Below are 15,755 nucleotides of genomic sequence, written 5' to 3' on the forward strand. Positions count from 1 at the left end.
CATCACATCCCATCCCCCCATCCTCCCACCAACAACCCATCCCCCCATCCTCCTTCTCATCACATCCCATCCCCCCATCCTCCCACCAACATCCCATCCCCCCCATCCTCCTTCTCATCACATCCCATCCTCCCGCCATTGTCCCTTCCTCCCATCCCCTCATCATTCCTGATGTGAAACACTGTGAAAATGGCAGTTCTGCTGTAGTACTCAGAGAACGTGGACCAGGGAAAGTGCAATATTCAGCACAGATGTGATTTGTTTGGGAATATTCTCAATCTGCAGCTTCTTGAGTCCACAAGTGTAGAAGCTGCTGTTGTGGACACAGCAATGAGGGTGGGAGCCTAGTGCCCCTGGGGATAGCAGTGGAGACATTTCTCAGGAGGCAGGAGAAGGAAGGGGACGAGTAAGAGGGAGCAGAGGCAAGTGAAATCAAGGAGAACAAACTGACTGAGGCTGTTTTGCTGGCCTGCATTCCTGAGTCTAGCAGATCTCTGCCCCGGTTAGAGTCACGGCGTGAGCCTGGTGTGATGTGGTGTGTCTGGTCAGTTAGGAAGGGATAAAAGTAACAACAGGACCACCAGTTAGGAAAACATCCTGAAATATCCTGGAGAGGGGATAATGCTGTAGGCTACAGTAGTAGCATGGAGAAGGACAGTGATGGGCAAGGAGAGATGTGTCAGTCACCTGCCTGAGTGTCTAGAGAACAGTGCAGTCATCGATGCCCATAGGAAGTAGAACAAGAAACCAGAGGTATGAATGCATGTGTGCCCATGCACGCGTGTGTGTGCACTATGCTGAGTACATGCATTATACATACAGTCACTCCTGAGTGCTGTGCACACTTCCTGCACACATATATGGATTACAAGTACTGAGTGCATGTTTGGGGTGCCCTGTGTGTTCTGATGGCTGGGTGTGCACTTGGGGGTTGAGCACTCTTCCAAATGAGGCCCCGCCTTGGCCCCTACAGATGCATGTGTTGTTTCCTAGTCTGCCCATGTGTGGAGAAAGGAAATGATAGCTCAAGTTAACTCAGCAGCAGCAGCAGGGGCAGTATTACATAAGTGGCACGGCTCCTCAGGGAGTGAACCACAAGTACAGCCAACAGCACAGGTGGAGGACGAAGCTATTGGTCTGAGCGTGGATGGACAATGTTGCTCATGGGAGGGGAAAATCTACCTTTAGAAAAAAATGCAAGTAGCTTTACCAGCCTGTGAATCATGGGTCAAAGGTCAGGAGCCAGGGGTTCAAGCACAGGGTAGCAGATATGTAACACACTAAAATGGACCTTTCCTGAATCTTCCTCTGAGCAGTGATGACTATGGTTGCTTCTAGAATTTGAGTGATGGCTTAACAGGAAGACAAACAAGTTTCCTTGGGACACAGATGTGGCCCGTCCATCAGCGTCCCCAGTTCCCAGGGTGCAAAGGCTGTGGGGAGGGCAGGTCCCCTATCTGACACAAGCTGACAGAGTGGCTGCCAAGATCACCTTGTCAGTATCTGACAATGTCTGCTTCCTCTCCTCAGTGTCTCCCCCTGCATGGCTTTGTTATCCGAGGCAGAAACTGGAATCTGTGACTCTGACTGACCCAGGTTCCCCAGAGCTTTCTACTGAAAATTCAGTTAGCAGAACTTAGCTGAGCGCTCATTCCCACTCTCAGGAAGACCAAAGGGCTCCTTAGCCCCCTCCACCCCCTCCCCCTGCAGTGGATGACGCACAAGGCCAGCACCATTGAACCACTGATGCTGAGTCAAAGGGGCACCTTGTCTTTCCTCTCCTGTGGTAAAAGGTGACTCTGAGCTAGAGGACACTGCACTGATGGAATGGGGAGGGGACCTGGGATGTCTGTCAAGAAAGGGTCAGTCCAGGGAGAATGGGGTGCAGCATGGTCACAGGTACTGGTCCACTCTAGGGCCACAAGCAGACTGCTCAGTTGTCACCAGGCAGAGGCCGCCCAGTTATCAGTGTCTAAAGATTCTGCACATCTATTTTGCTTTAAGGCACAAAACTTCGAAAACAATCATTTTATGAGCCATAAAACAGATTGGTAGCTTTGCTCATTAAGGTTGACAACAATAAATCCTAAAGTGTTTTGTTTGTTTGTAGACAGGATCTTGTGTAGCCCAAGCTAACCTCAAACTCATTAGTGGTCAAAGATATCCTTGAACTTCTGTGCCTATAACCCCCAAGTGCTGTGATTACAGGGGTGCAATACCAACCCAGTTTGTGCAGAGCTGCGAATTGAACCCAGGGCTTCATCTACTAGAGGCAAGCATTCTACCCACCAAACCACATCACCAGACCCTAGAATATCTTACTGGTATGAGCTATAGTGTTTAGTGTTAGTTCCGGAGTTTCTGTGTGGAATAAGACCACACACTTTGTAGAACAAGACCTAGGATGAATCAAGTTCATCTCCGTCTCTACAGGAAAAAGACTAAAAAACGTTGCCTCTTTCAAACGGCTATGATAACATGGCGGCCTCTGTTATGCCCACATGCTTTTATTTTCCCATCAGCAAATACATTTCTCTTGTTCTCAAAGCTTGTGGGAACCCTATTTTTATACCTGGGCCACAAAATCAAATGCAATTTAGGAATTCTTTGTAGATGAATGTTATTTTAAATCATGCTAAAAAAACAATTGAGAGAAACATTAAGAAATAAGAATTAAAATGAAAAATAATAAAGACACAAGATTATAAAGAAGTAAAACTAATTATTCAGACAGGTTGTAGACTAGCCTAAGGAATTCACATATACACACCTATATTGTATACACACTTACATGCACACAAATACCATAATTACACCATAAACACACACACACACAAAACCACACTTGAACACAGTCACACGCTCACATACACACACATAAGAGCACAAACACACACATACAGATAAACACACATTGATGCATACATACAGAAACACACAGGTCCACACATGCAATAGACACACATGAACCACAGATGCATGCACACACACACACACACACACACACACACACGAACACACAGGTACACCCACACACAGAGACACATACATTCAGGTGCACACACAGGTCCACACATGCAATAGACAACACAAACCACAGATGCATGCACACACACACACACACACACACACACGAACACACAGGTACACCCACACACAGAGACACATACATTCAGGTGCACATACAGACAGGTGCACACATACAAAAAATACACACATGCATGCACACAAACACTGGTGTGTGTGCACACACAGAAAGACACGGGCACATGCTCACAGGTGCATACACACAGGCACACACACAACAAGCACCCACCTAACTAGAACTGTTAACCTAGTTTGGACCCCAGGAGCTAGCTATAGAACACATTATATTTCTGAATCTCTGCAATGAGCAATCAAAAGTGGAAGCAGGTTTCCTTCCTTAGGAATAAACTCACTGAAAAGCGCAAGGCTGGAAAAGACAGCACTGCCCCGAGCAGTCAAAGCAGCTGAGGCTATTCGCAAAAATAGGGTCAACACAGGGGCTCCCAGCAGCACGGATTGAAGGCTCTCTATCACAGGCCCAGAGGAAACTGCAAAGGGATTACTAAAAACCCTCACACAGAAGTGTAAAGGGTCCAGAATGCCCCCAAACAACCTTAAAACAAACAAAGAGAACACAGTGGAGACTTTTCTTTCCCAGTTCTAAACCTTGCTCTAAAGCAGGGACATGAACAATGTCCTAAGCCGACTCGGGGGTAAACAGACGTCAGAAGCCACTCTAAGCCAATTCTACAGTCAATTTTCAGCAAAGATTATAAAAGACAATACAATGAGGAAAAGGAAATGTCATGCTTAAGAAGGGAAAGGGGCAGGTGAGGTGGCTCAGCTGATAAAATGGGATTGCTGCCAAGCCTGACAGCCTGAGGTCAATCCCTAGAACCCACATGAGAGAAGGAGAGAACCAACTCCCAAACAAAAGTTGCCCTTTGACCTCTCATACAGGTCTTGGCATGCATACGTGCACCCCACACACAAATAAATAAATGAAAAAAAAGTATACAAATAAAACAACCCCACTAATTTAGATCTTATTGTAGATTTAAAAACTTAACCCAGTAAGCTAAATACGAAACGTAAGAGAAAAACCCAAAACATTTAGAAGAAAGTTGTTACAAACCATTGAGCAAACGTTTTAGCTATGACTCCGACTGCGGCCAGAGAGCAAGTGTACAGACTGGACTGCATTAATAGTGAAACCTCGAGGCTCCACGTGCCACCAGCGAAACAGGAAAGGAGGTCTTGCCTACAGGAGCACATGACCATGACAATGACAAAGGTAACCCGATTTAAATAGACATTTCTCCAAAGACCACCTAGAAACGGCCAATTATTCAACACTGTTAACTGTGAGGGAAGGAGAAATAAAACCCACAACGAGATGGCTACAACCAAATGAACGGGGGGGGGGGGGGGGGGCGTAGCCAGGGGCAGGCACTTTGGACTCGGGAAACCAGAGCCCCCCATCAGGCGTGTGCAACAGTCCAGCCAGTTTAGAAGGAAGTCTTTCCTTAAAAGCTTAACGTGATTTTACCATACAACCCAGCAACTCTACTCTGGTGTGTGTATATCTAAGGAAAATGAATGGCTGTACAGGTATACACACACACACACACACACACAGATTGGGGGGAGAAGGAGGGGGAGGGAGGGAGAGAGATGGGGGGTTGTAAATATTCACAGATCACAGCTACTTTGCTCAGAATGGACAAAAAAGTAGAGAGAATCCAACGGTCTTCTACCTCCTGCATGGATAAACAAAGTGTGGTGTGTCCACACACACCCCGAAACGGGATGAAGTGCTAGCATCGCAGGGGCAGATAAATAAACGCAAGCCTCGTTGTTAGGGAAGTGGCCAGACATGGCGATCACAGGCTCCACGCAGAGCAAGCCTCCCTCTATGAGAAACAGCCAGCAAGTCTAAAGCTCAGACACAAAGAGCAAGCCTGGTGCTTCATGAGGCCTTCTCAACAAGAAGAGGAGTGGCTCCAGCAGGAGGGGTCTCTCTGAGGCACAGAAGTGTCCATCTGGTGTGAACAGGCAGAAACACCTTGAGTAATGTCTCCCTCTGAGAGAGGCAGCTCTGGGAACCTGCTGGGGAGGGACCGAACCGCTCCTCACTTTTCCCTCCAGGTTGTGGTGTTACACTCCACAAACACCCACCAATCACCTTAAAGCTTAAACCATCTGTTTCCAAACAACGCATTACAGGGAAAATGCACAGGAGTGAAGCAAATCACTAACCAGTCCCCTCTTCAGCTCGACATGGTACACAGCACCAAGGGCTCTACGCAGAGGTCACTGTGACATCACCAGCTCTCACTGATGCCATGACTGTACCCAATGAAGAAGCAGAACTCACCGATTTTCTGATTGAAAATCTTGTCAAAGGTTATTTCGTTTCTTTCTGCAAGATACCTCTGCATCACGCTCCGGATACTGCAAGATAAGAGTGGCTGTTAGGGCATTGGGTGCACAGTGCCCTGCAGATGCTCCAGTGTTTGAGGAAGCTGGGAGCATCACGTACTGCCTGATCTCAGAGTTTTTGTTTGTTTGTTTGTTGACCTAGATGTGAGCAAGCAGCCTCAGACTCTAACAACTACCTTTCTGGCCACCATGCCTGCCGGTCACGAAAGACTGAACCCTTGTCTTAGTCAGAGTTCCTATTGCTATGATGAACACCATGACCAAAAGCGAGTTGGAAAGGAAAGAATTTATTTGGCTTATGCTTCCACATCGTAGTGGTGATGGTTTGAGTAAGAACAGACCCTACAGACTCAGATTTGAATGAGTAGGGGGTGGTATTGTAAGGTGTGGCCTTGTTCGAGGAAGTGTGCAACTGGGAGTGGGCTTTGAGGTTTCAGGAGCTCAAGCCAGGCCTAGTCTGTCTCTCTCTCTCCCCCCATCTCTTTCTGCTGCCTGTGGATCCAGTTGTGGAATTCTCTGTACCTTCTCCGGCATTATGTCTGCCTGTATACCACCATGCTTCCTGTCACAACCATAATAAACGAAACCTCTGAATCTGTAAGCCAGCCCAAATTAAATGTTTTTCTTTATAAATGTTACTGTGGTCACTGTGTCTCTTCACAGCACTAGAACTTTAACTAAGACAGTAGCCCATCACTGAAGGAAGTCAAGACAGGAACTCAAACAGGGCAGGAACCTGGAGACAAGAGCTGACGCAGAGGCCATGCTGGTTACTGGCTTGGTCCTCATGGCTTGCTCAACCTATTTTTTATAGAACCCAGGACCACCAGCCCAGGGATGGCCCCACCTACAATGGGCTGGGCCCTCCTCCATCAACCACTCAGTAAGAAAGTGTACTACAGCTGAATCTTATGGAGGCATTTCCTCAGCGGGGTTTCCCTACCTAGCTTGTGTCAAGTTGACACGAAACTAGCTAGCACAACCCTCAAACTATAAATCAATATAAACCCTTCCCCTTCCTTGCTGTACATTTAGTCACAGAGACCCAAAAGAAGAGAATTGCTGCTGGGGATGGAGATTATGGCTCTGACCACCTGATTGTGTGGCTCTCAGCTTGATGAACCAGTGTGCAGGGGAATCATGGCTCTGACCACCTGACCCTGTGGCTCTCGGGCTGATGAACCCATCTGCAGGGGAATCATGGCTCTGACCACCTGACCCTGTGGCTCTCAGGTTGATGAACCAGTGTGCAGGGGAATCATGGCTCTGACCACCTGACCCTGTGGCTCTCGGACTCATGAACCAGTGTGCAGGGGAATTTGGAAGAGTTTGTATCTAAGAACTGAAGAGCCCTTAAATGCTATTAGCAGACCTTAATGGGTCGTTCCAGAAGATGTTCAGAAGGCCAGATGCCCAAACCAGGCAAATGGTGGAGGCCACGCCCAGCAAGTGCACGGGGATAAGAGCTGCCTTGGGGGCCACACTACAATCATTCGCATTACATTCTGGCAGAGTGTGGCTGTCTTCTTCCTGTGTCCCCAATCTTGAGTGAGGCTGAGCTACAATGGGGCGAGGAGAAGAGACCCCTCAGGGTAGCATGGCGTTCAGGCCGGGATGTGGCTGGGACAGAGAGCAGAGAGATGAATGTGTGAAAAGTGGGCAGCCTTTCAAGGAACGGAGTGAGCAGTAAAGCTGCGGTGAAGTCGCTCAGGGGATGTTGACAAGTCAAGGCCTCGTAAATGTGATCAATGAAAGAGCCCCGGACTCAGAGCTGGAACAGTAGGAAGAATTGCAGGGTGTTGCGATACAAGGGGTGTGGTTGAGCAAAGAGCACCCCCAGGCATCTAAGAAGAATGCTTTCTCATTTTCAGCCACAGAGGGCAGCTGTGGTCCACAGGGGTGGTGTGGGGTGAGAGAGGGTGGGAATGGGATGGGGTGGGCTATGGAGGAGTAGGGGTGGCAGGCCACATCTCAGCTGGAACAGAATGAGTGGCTATCCACGTGGTGTTGGTTTGGCAAGAATAAAGATGCAATGCCTGCACTCAGGTTCCAGAACCCTGAACCTTGGTCATAGGTAGCAGGGAACTTCTGAGCAGGTAAAGTCTAGGATGCAATGGGGAACCCAGGATATCGAGAGAACCCAGAAACAGAAGTCTGACAAAGCACTCAGTAGAGCAGGCCCAAGAGCACGGTCACAGGTGCCACAGGCAACAGAGCTGAGGCTATGGATGTCCAAAATGCTGGAGCCCATAAGATGCCAGCAAGAGCCCCAGTCCTGAACCTGGGCTGTGGGATCCAGGGTCTACCCTGCTGGTTGTTTCTGCTTTTCTTGGTCTCTCCTCTCTAGGCCTCGACTCACCCCAGCCCTTTGGAACGGGAATATCTACTCAACACACATATGTTGGAAGTAAGGAACATATTTTTAATGTTGCATGGACTTATAGTTAACAGTTTGTCTTCAGTCCAAGAAGAGACTTTGAACTTTTTGTTTTTTGAGACAGGGTCTTGGAACTCTCTGTGCACATCAAGATGGCCTTGAACTCAAAGAGATCTACCTGCCTCTGCCTCCCAAGTGCTGGGGTTAAAGGTGTGAGCCACCCAGGCCTGGCTGAGACTCTGGACTTTTGAAAACAGTGTGGGAACAAGAAGCCTTTTGAAATGAGACTGGACACAGCTGCATCACGAGATGGCCGTGAGCCTGCGGGGTCCCAGGAAGAAAGCTACGTTTAGGTGTAAAATGCCCCCCCCCCCACCCAGAATCCTATCTTTGAACTCTTGATTGCAGCTGGTAGTGCTGTTCAGGGACTATGTGGGTCCTTTAGGAGGCGGGGCACAGTCAAAGGAAGTGTGGCACTAGAGTATGGGTCATGAGGTTCACGGTCAGAACCCACTTCCTGCCCCATCTCTACTTCCTGATCCATCCAGATGTAAGCACGCAGCTTTGTGTTCCTGAAGTCACATCCAGAAGCCTCCTGCCGCCCTGCCATCCCCACCATGATGGACTGCACCCTCAAACAGTAAGAGGAAGGAAGCCTTCCTCCTTCAGCTTGTTCTGCCAGGCATTCGGGCAAGACAAGAGGAAGAGAGCAGTCGATAGAGTGGCATAGTTTAAAGACCACATTAAAAGTGAAGCGTGAGTAACCCTGATCCACAGAGGAAGAGATGGTCACTGCCATTGAGGACATCAGCTATATGAGAGATTCCTTCCACTGCTGTCCAGGACTACAGGAACCATCCAGGGACTGACAGCAGCCAAGACTCCAGCCACCACCCCCTCCCAGGACCCGGGTCAACTCTGTATGTGGAGAATCCATTTCAGAAGATGCCAAAACGCGCCCTCAGTATCCCCTCTCTCTAAAGTATGTGTGAGAGAGTAGGAGCATGCACATACACACTTACATACCCCCACAGCCTCATTCATGAACACATGTATTCTTCACAGAGCCAGGAATGCACACATACCCCACACATGGCCCCATGCATGCATACCCTATAAGTCTCATGCATGCACACACATATTCCTCACACAGCCCCATGCATACACATATATCCAACATGTAGCATCATGCCTCTACACTCCCATGTATGCATATTCATGTTCCTCATACAGCTCCCATGCATGCACATATATCCCACACACAGTCCTATACATGCATACACACCCCCACAGCCCCTAGCATACATACATACCCCACAATTTCATGCATGCATGCATACATACATACATACCCCCCACAGACCCATACATTCACACACATACTCTCCACACAGTCCCAGATATGCACATAAATGCCACATATACATTCCTTGTATAGCCCCAGGTACGCATACACAACCCAAACAGTTTCGTGCATGCAGACATATCCCACACATGGCCACTCCCCCATAAATTTCATGCATGTACACATACTCTGCACACAGCCCCAGATATGCACATCAATGCCACATGTATACTGAACACAGCCCTAGCCACATGCACACATACCAAATGCATACCCCCATACACTACCAGGCATGCTTCCACAGAAATTCTATCAATCTCTTCCTTAAACAAAAGCAAAAGACCCCTCCCAGATACAGAATTAGTGTTTTGAAATGATTTCCATATGCCACCAATTTTTAAAGTGATTAAAAGGGAAGATCCTAGTTACAATAAAATAAAAAAAAAAGCTGAAATGCCTTGAAATTAAAACCTTCCTAAATGTGCACAAAACATTTATGGGGAAAATTATAAATTACATAGAGAGATTAAGGAGTGGGGATATGCACCACGGTTATGAATAGAAAGACTGACATTAAGAACATTCAAAGACCTGCCTCATTTCATTATTAAGTCGGTCTGGGTCCATTAGGACCCCAGGGGGACTTTCACAGAATGCAGAAACAAGAAACAATTTATATAAAACAACACAGAATCTAGGGCAGCCAGTACATTTCTGAAAGAAGAGAAGTAAGATATCAGGGCTAATTATGAAAGGAACACCATCAGGATACAAAGAAGCGCTGGATGCAGAAGGAGCAGTTAGCTCAGAAAGTAAACAACACACACACACTGAACTATGACGTGGGACAGAGACAGGAGATGGAGAAGGGGGCTTTTCAGCTTGTGAGCCCCACAGCACTGATCCAAATGGAATGAAATCTAGTCTGCTGGTCACTGACAGTGAGTGAACAAGCTACTTGCACGCTTTGCATTCATTTAGTGTGGGCAGTATGCACAATGCACGTGTGGAGGTCAGAAGACGTGTGCGGCTTAGTTCTCTTCTGCCTGTGGATTTGGGGCATAAATTCCTACTGTCAGGCTTCTCATCAATCGCCTCTACCTACTGAGCTCCTTGATAGTCAGAATACTTTTTTTAATCTGTTTAAAGGCAAACCAAGGTATAATTCATTTTTAATTTTTTAGCATATATCATATTTTAATTAGAGTTTCTATTACTGTGAAGAAATACCATGATCATTGCAACTCTTATAAAGAAAAACATGTAATTGGGGCTGGCTTACAGTTTCAGAGGTTTATCCCTGGCTGGAAGCAAGGCATCAGGCAGACAGACATGGCCTTGGAAGCAGAGCTGAGAGTTCTACATCTTGAGCCTCAGGTAACAGGAAGTGAACTGAGTCCCACACTGGGTATAGTTTGAGCATATGAGACTTCAAAGCCTGCCCCCACAGTGACATACTTCCACTAACAAGGCCACATCTCCTAACAGTGCCACTCTCAATGGGCCAAACATTCAAACTGTGGTGGTTTGAATATGTATAGCTCCCACAGACTCACGTGTTTGAATGTTTGGCCCGTAGATAGTGGCACTATTAGGAGGTTTGGCTTTGTTGGAATAGGTGTGGCCTCTTGGAGGAAGTCTCCCTATGGAGATAGGCTTTGAGTATCATAAGCTACACCCAGTGTGGGACTCAGTTCACTTCCTATTGCATGCAGATCAAGATACAGAACTCTCGGCTCCTTCTCCAGCACCATGTTGGCCTGCACACTACCATATCTTGCCATGATGATAACCGACAAAACCTCTGAAAGTGTAAGTCAGCCCCAATTAAATTATTTCCATTTTAAGAGTTGCTGTGGTCATGGTTTCTCTTCACAGCAATAGAAACCCCAACTATGACAAAATTTCATGAGTCTATGGGAGCCATACCTATTTAAACCACAAGTCATAATTCAATGCATATCTTGATAGCACTGTTAGGTGCACCTTACACAAATACACGCACCCTGTAAATCCTTGTCTTAAAATTAGACATTAAAAGTTTCCATCAGTCCTACAAGGCAGAAAGCCTTCCACAGATTCTGGAGTCCAGGCAGCTAGGGGCCTTCCACACAGGCCATGTGCTGCAGGTCAAACTGCAGCTTGCACCGGCCTCCACACTAGGCTGTCTCATCTCATGAGCTTGCTTTTGTCTTTAGCCCTAGGGCTACTCCCACACACCATATTGTGAGTCCTTAGCCTTTCCCCAGCCAAGCTTCTGTTGCTGCAGGAATAGCCCAGGGTTTGCTGATCATTTGTCTGTGGGCATTTGTGTTGCCACCAGTTTGGGATTGTTATGAATAATAAACACCTTAAATATCCATGTGCAAGACATTTTAAAGACACATGTTGTCATCCCTCACAGGGGAACACTGGGGAGCTGAGATGCTGCTTGCCTGGTACATTCTATCATCCGTCAAGGGAAACCGTGAACCCCACAGTCCCAAGCAGTCCTGTCGTCTCACTACCACTGACAGCATGTGATGTTTCAAGCTGCTCCTCCACCCTGTCCATACTGAGGCTATTCTCTCTTTTAGACACCTTGCTGCACGTGGAAGATCTTGGTTCAATTTGTATTTTAACTTGCACTTCCCTCATGAGCAGTCATGTTTAACATGTCCGTACGTGCTGACTGGGATCAACACATCTACTTTTGTGAGGAGCCTCATCAAATAGTCTGGCTTTTCACTGGGATGCTTGCCTGGTTATTGAACGGAAGGCTTCTTTATGCAGCCTGGAAGAACAGCCTGGAATAGAACTTGAGTTGTCCCTGGATTGGCCCTTAGCGTCTTCTCTTGATTTCTCACGGGGTCTCTGCAACACTTGTTTAGTTGATGACGTCATACGATGGGTCATTTTCCTGGTCAGGAACCCCACTTTGTAGTGTTCATACCTACAAAGGCCATCTATATTTTCCTTTAGAAGTTTCAGAATGATCAGAGCTGGGGAGATGGCTCAGTGGCTAAGAGCACTGGTCGCTCTAGCAGAGGACCAAGGTTCGGTTCCCAGTACTCACACCAGTGACTCACAAACACCTGTGACTACAGTTCCATGGGATCCAAGGTACTCTTTTAGACCCATGCACAGACACACACAGTTAAAATAACAAAATAATTCTTAGCCGTAGCTCTCCTGTCAGGTGCAGTGTTCATTTCCGGCTGACCTCTGTGCACTGATAGGGTAAAAAACAAAAAGGTCTTGTTTCCTATATTGTCCCTAATGGTTCACTGTTTTGTCATAAGACCATCTGATCCTCACTGAGGCATCCTGAACCCTCTGTGGAGCCAACAGCACACACCCACAGCTCTGTATTTGCCCCACCTGACCCCTTACAGAAGTACCATGTGGTCTGGTCTTCATTGCTCCTCCGCTAGCTTGGAGGTTGCATGGGTGATAATCATTTCTGAGGTAGCTTGGGAGTCACTGAGTTCTTGGAGATGTCAGGTGCCTGCCAGTTACTGATTCTGGCTTAATTCTTCAGAGGCTAGAAAGCACATACCAAATGGTTCTGTTCTCTCTGGATTTGTCAATCTTTGCTTTACTGTCTGGCATGTAATCTATCTTTGAGTCTTTCGTACATGTGTTGCTACTGGAAGAAGTGATTGGTAAATAATCATTGGGTCAGAATGAGTAATAGTGCCACTTTGATTTCCCAGATTCAGTATTGCTGGGGTGGAGATAAAGAACTCCCAAACTTTAATTCTGACTCTGTCCGTGTCTGCTTCCGATGTCACCTGCATTGTCTGTTTCGTAGCTCTATTGGACACATGAGCAGGGGGTACTGTGCCTCAATGCTGAGGGGACCCATCACCCTGAAGCTCCTCTTCTTCATGCATGTCACAGCCTTGGTTCATTAAAGCCCAACTAGGTTGCTGCAGGTTTCTCTCAGCTAGTGTCTGTGTGGGGTCTGCTGCCTAAGCACCTGTATTTCCTACCTGAGTGAGTTTCTGGCTCACAGTGTACAGTTGGACCTGGCTTCCCTGTTCTCTTTGACCCTCTTTGACTTTTCAGTGAAGTATGTGGACAATTTGCATTGACTGTATGTGGGTGGACTTAAGTAGATAACTCTGCTATTGTGTTTTCTTGTCAGCTCCTTTTCTTCAGTTTTTTGAGCTAGAGTTTCTTAGCCATGGAAATGCAGGTTGGAAGGGTTTTGTTTGTATTTTTTACATTTTATTTATTTTGGGTGTGTGCACATGTGCACATGCCATGGTTGTGCGTATATGGGGATGGGAGGCCAACCCAGGGAGTCAGTTCTCTCCTCCTACCATGTGGGTCCTCCAGGCTCAAATGTACTAGGCTTGGCAGCAAACACCTTTCCCTGCTGAGCCATCTCAGGTGATGACTTGTATGACATTTAACAAACGCATGGTCTGCCACGTCAAATGGCACACTTTCAATGTGCCGAGAGGATCTCTGTGTCCACGAGCAATCTAAGTCTGCTCCCACCAGGGGCTATCCACCCACTGGCCATGTATCTTTGTCCCTTGTGACCTCTAGACATTCCATGTAGAAATGTGCAGAGTATGGTCTTCATGTCTGCGCTGTTGTACAGGGCGTATGTGCGTCCCTTTTTCAGCATTGCCGAGGGGAATCCCGTGGACTGCATATACCATGTGACTTGCCGATTGGTGATTCCAGGAACACATACACCACTCTCCACACGGAGCTAATACTGCAAATGCACTGTAGACAGTGCTTGCCTTCTGGCTTCTGCATGGGCCTGGATAGTAAATTAGCCAGAGTAAATGATAAACATGCTAAGCACCTAATCTGTCTGTTGCTGGCGTGTCTTCTGTGGGAGAACCCCTTCAAATACTTTGGCTACTTTGAGGAGGACTGGTATTTATTATTTAGTTCTTTCTGTATTCAGGACTCGAGTTATCATATATTATCATCAGGATGTTTTGTCAACAGTCACCTGGGAGGGACTCACTGAGGGACTGTAGATCAGGTTGGTCTGTGGAAATGCCCTGGGAGATCATCTTGACCATGTTAACTGTAGATCAGGTTGGTCTGTGGAAATACCTGTGAGAGATCATCTTGACTATGTTAACTGACTTGGGAAGACCCAGCCTAAAAGTGGGCAGCGCCATTCCCTTGTCTTGAGACCTGAGAGCTATGAAAGAGGAGGAAGTGATCAAGTGCACGTGTGCAGGATTTGTCCTTGCTGCTCCTTTCTGTGGACAAGGCTGTTCCAACTCCCTGCCGCCGTGACTACCCTCAGTGACGGCCGTAACCTGGACTTAGGACTTAAAATAGACCTTTCTCTCTTCAGTTGCTTTAGCAACTAGAACGGAAACCATGACAGCTATTTAAATAGTTCCTCGGAGTTTAAAGTCCGTCTTGAAATCCCTTGATGTCTTCGAAGGGCGTTAGTATTTGCAACTTGATTAATCTTGACTTTTCAATATTTTTCTACTATGTATCGAGCTTCTGGTGCCAAAACCAAATCAAACCAAAACTGCTTAGTCTGAGGCTACAACCTGTCCCACCAGGGTTTTCTTCTAGAAGGTTTGCTTTAGCTCCTAAGTGCAGGCTTAAGAGGCAGCGGGGCTCCTCTGGGGTGTGGCGGGTGGTGTTTCCTTGACTTTTCTGCCTGCAGAGGCTCCTTGCTCAGCATTGTTAGTGAAAACAACTATCAGAGCTCTCTCCCCTGAACCACGATGATGGTGCTTCAAACTATGGAGACGTGAGGATTGCTCCTGGCTCTGCATTCTACCCTGCAGGGTGCAGGGAGAGAAGAGACAACAGTATCGCTCAGCTCAAGGAAAGGAAGCATCATTACTGTCCTTCTTTGGAGTGGGTTACTAGTGATGAACTTTTCAAATAGGGTACAATAAGTAATTTAAAAGTAAAATTAGGCAAGCGCATGTTCCTCAATTCTCAGTGTGTCAACTGCTGCCTGAGGAAAGGACCAAACTCAACTCTACATGGACTGCTTGTGGATTTGCTTCCTTTGGAAGACAGGATCTTTTCTTCTTTGATGAACTAAGGAATCGTTTGATCCAGAATCTCGCATGTTATGGTTGGCTCACACACCATCCTGACACCTCTAGAGACTGTCTCGGGAACATTCTAGACTCCCAGTCAGCACATTTACCAGCCTAGCATTGGTTCCATTCTGACTCTCAATTCTTGCCTAATTTACCACGCTGAGACTTTTGAATCTGCCTCCTATAAAATGTGGCCCGCGTCTCAGAGCCCAATCCACTTACATGCAGTTCTCAAAGCAGTATAATCATCTTTCATTTAAAGGCCCAATTTCCTTTCTCATTGAAACCTATTCTATGCTTATGTCTTGATTTCCTGCTTGTATCTTCAATATTTCTCATGCTTAATTTCGGGCTCGGAGAAAGTGGCTGGTCTTCCAACGCAGCATACAGAAAATAATTTGAAATGCGCCGTAGACTTCGGTGAGGTGCGCCGCAGACCTCGGTGAGGTGCACCACAGACCTCGGTGAGGTGTACCGCAGACCCCGGTGAGGTGCACCGTAGACCTCGGTGAGGTGCGCCGCAGACTTC

General features: G+C 47.1%; 1 protein-coding gene across 2 annotated transcripts in view; it reads right to left on the reverse strand.

The window, feature by feature from the left end:
- Positions 1-15,755, reverse strand: part of Grk3 (G protein-coupled receptor kinase 3) — a 103,037-nt gene that overhangs the window by 68,361 nt on the left and 18,921 nt on the right. The window contains exon 2 of one of the 2 annotated variants that reach the window (XM_005344235.2): positions 5,405-5,481. The exons of the other annotated variant lie outside the window; for it this stretch is intronic. Within the exon in view, the coding sequence (XP_005344292.1) occupies positions 5,405-5,481 (77 nt within the window). The remainder of the gene's footprint in view (positions 1-5,404; positions 5,482-15,755) is intronic. 2 annotated transcript variants of the gene reach the window in all.

The sequence above is a fragment of the Microtus ochrogaster genome, chromosome 2 (assembly GCF_000317375.1).
Source record: "Microtus ochrogaster isolate Prairie Vole_2 chromosome 2, MicOch1.0, whole genome shotgun sequence".
Taxonomy (NCBI): Eukaryota; Metazoa; Chordata; class Mammalia; order Rodentia; family Cricetidae; genus Microtus; species Microtus ochrogaster.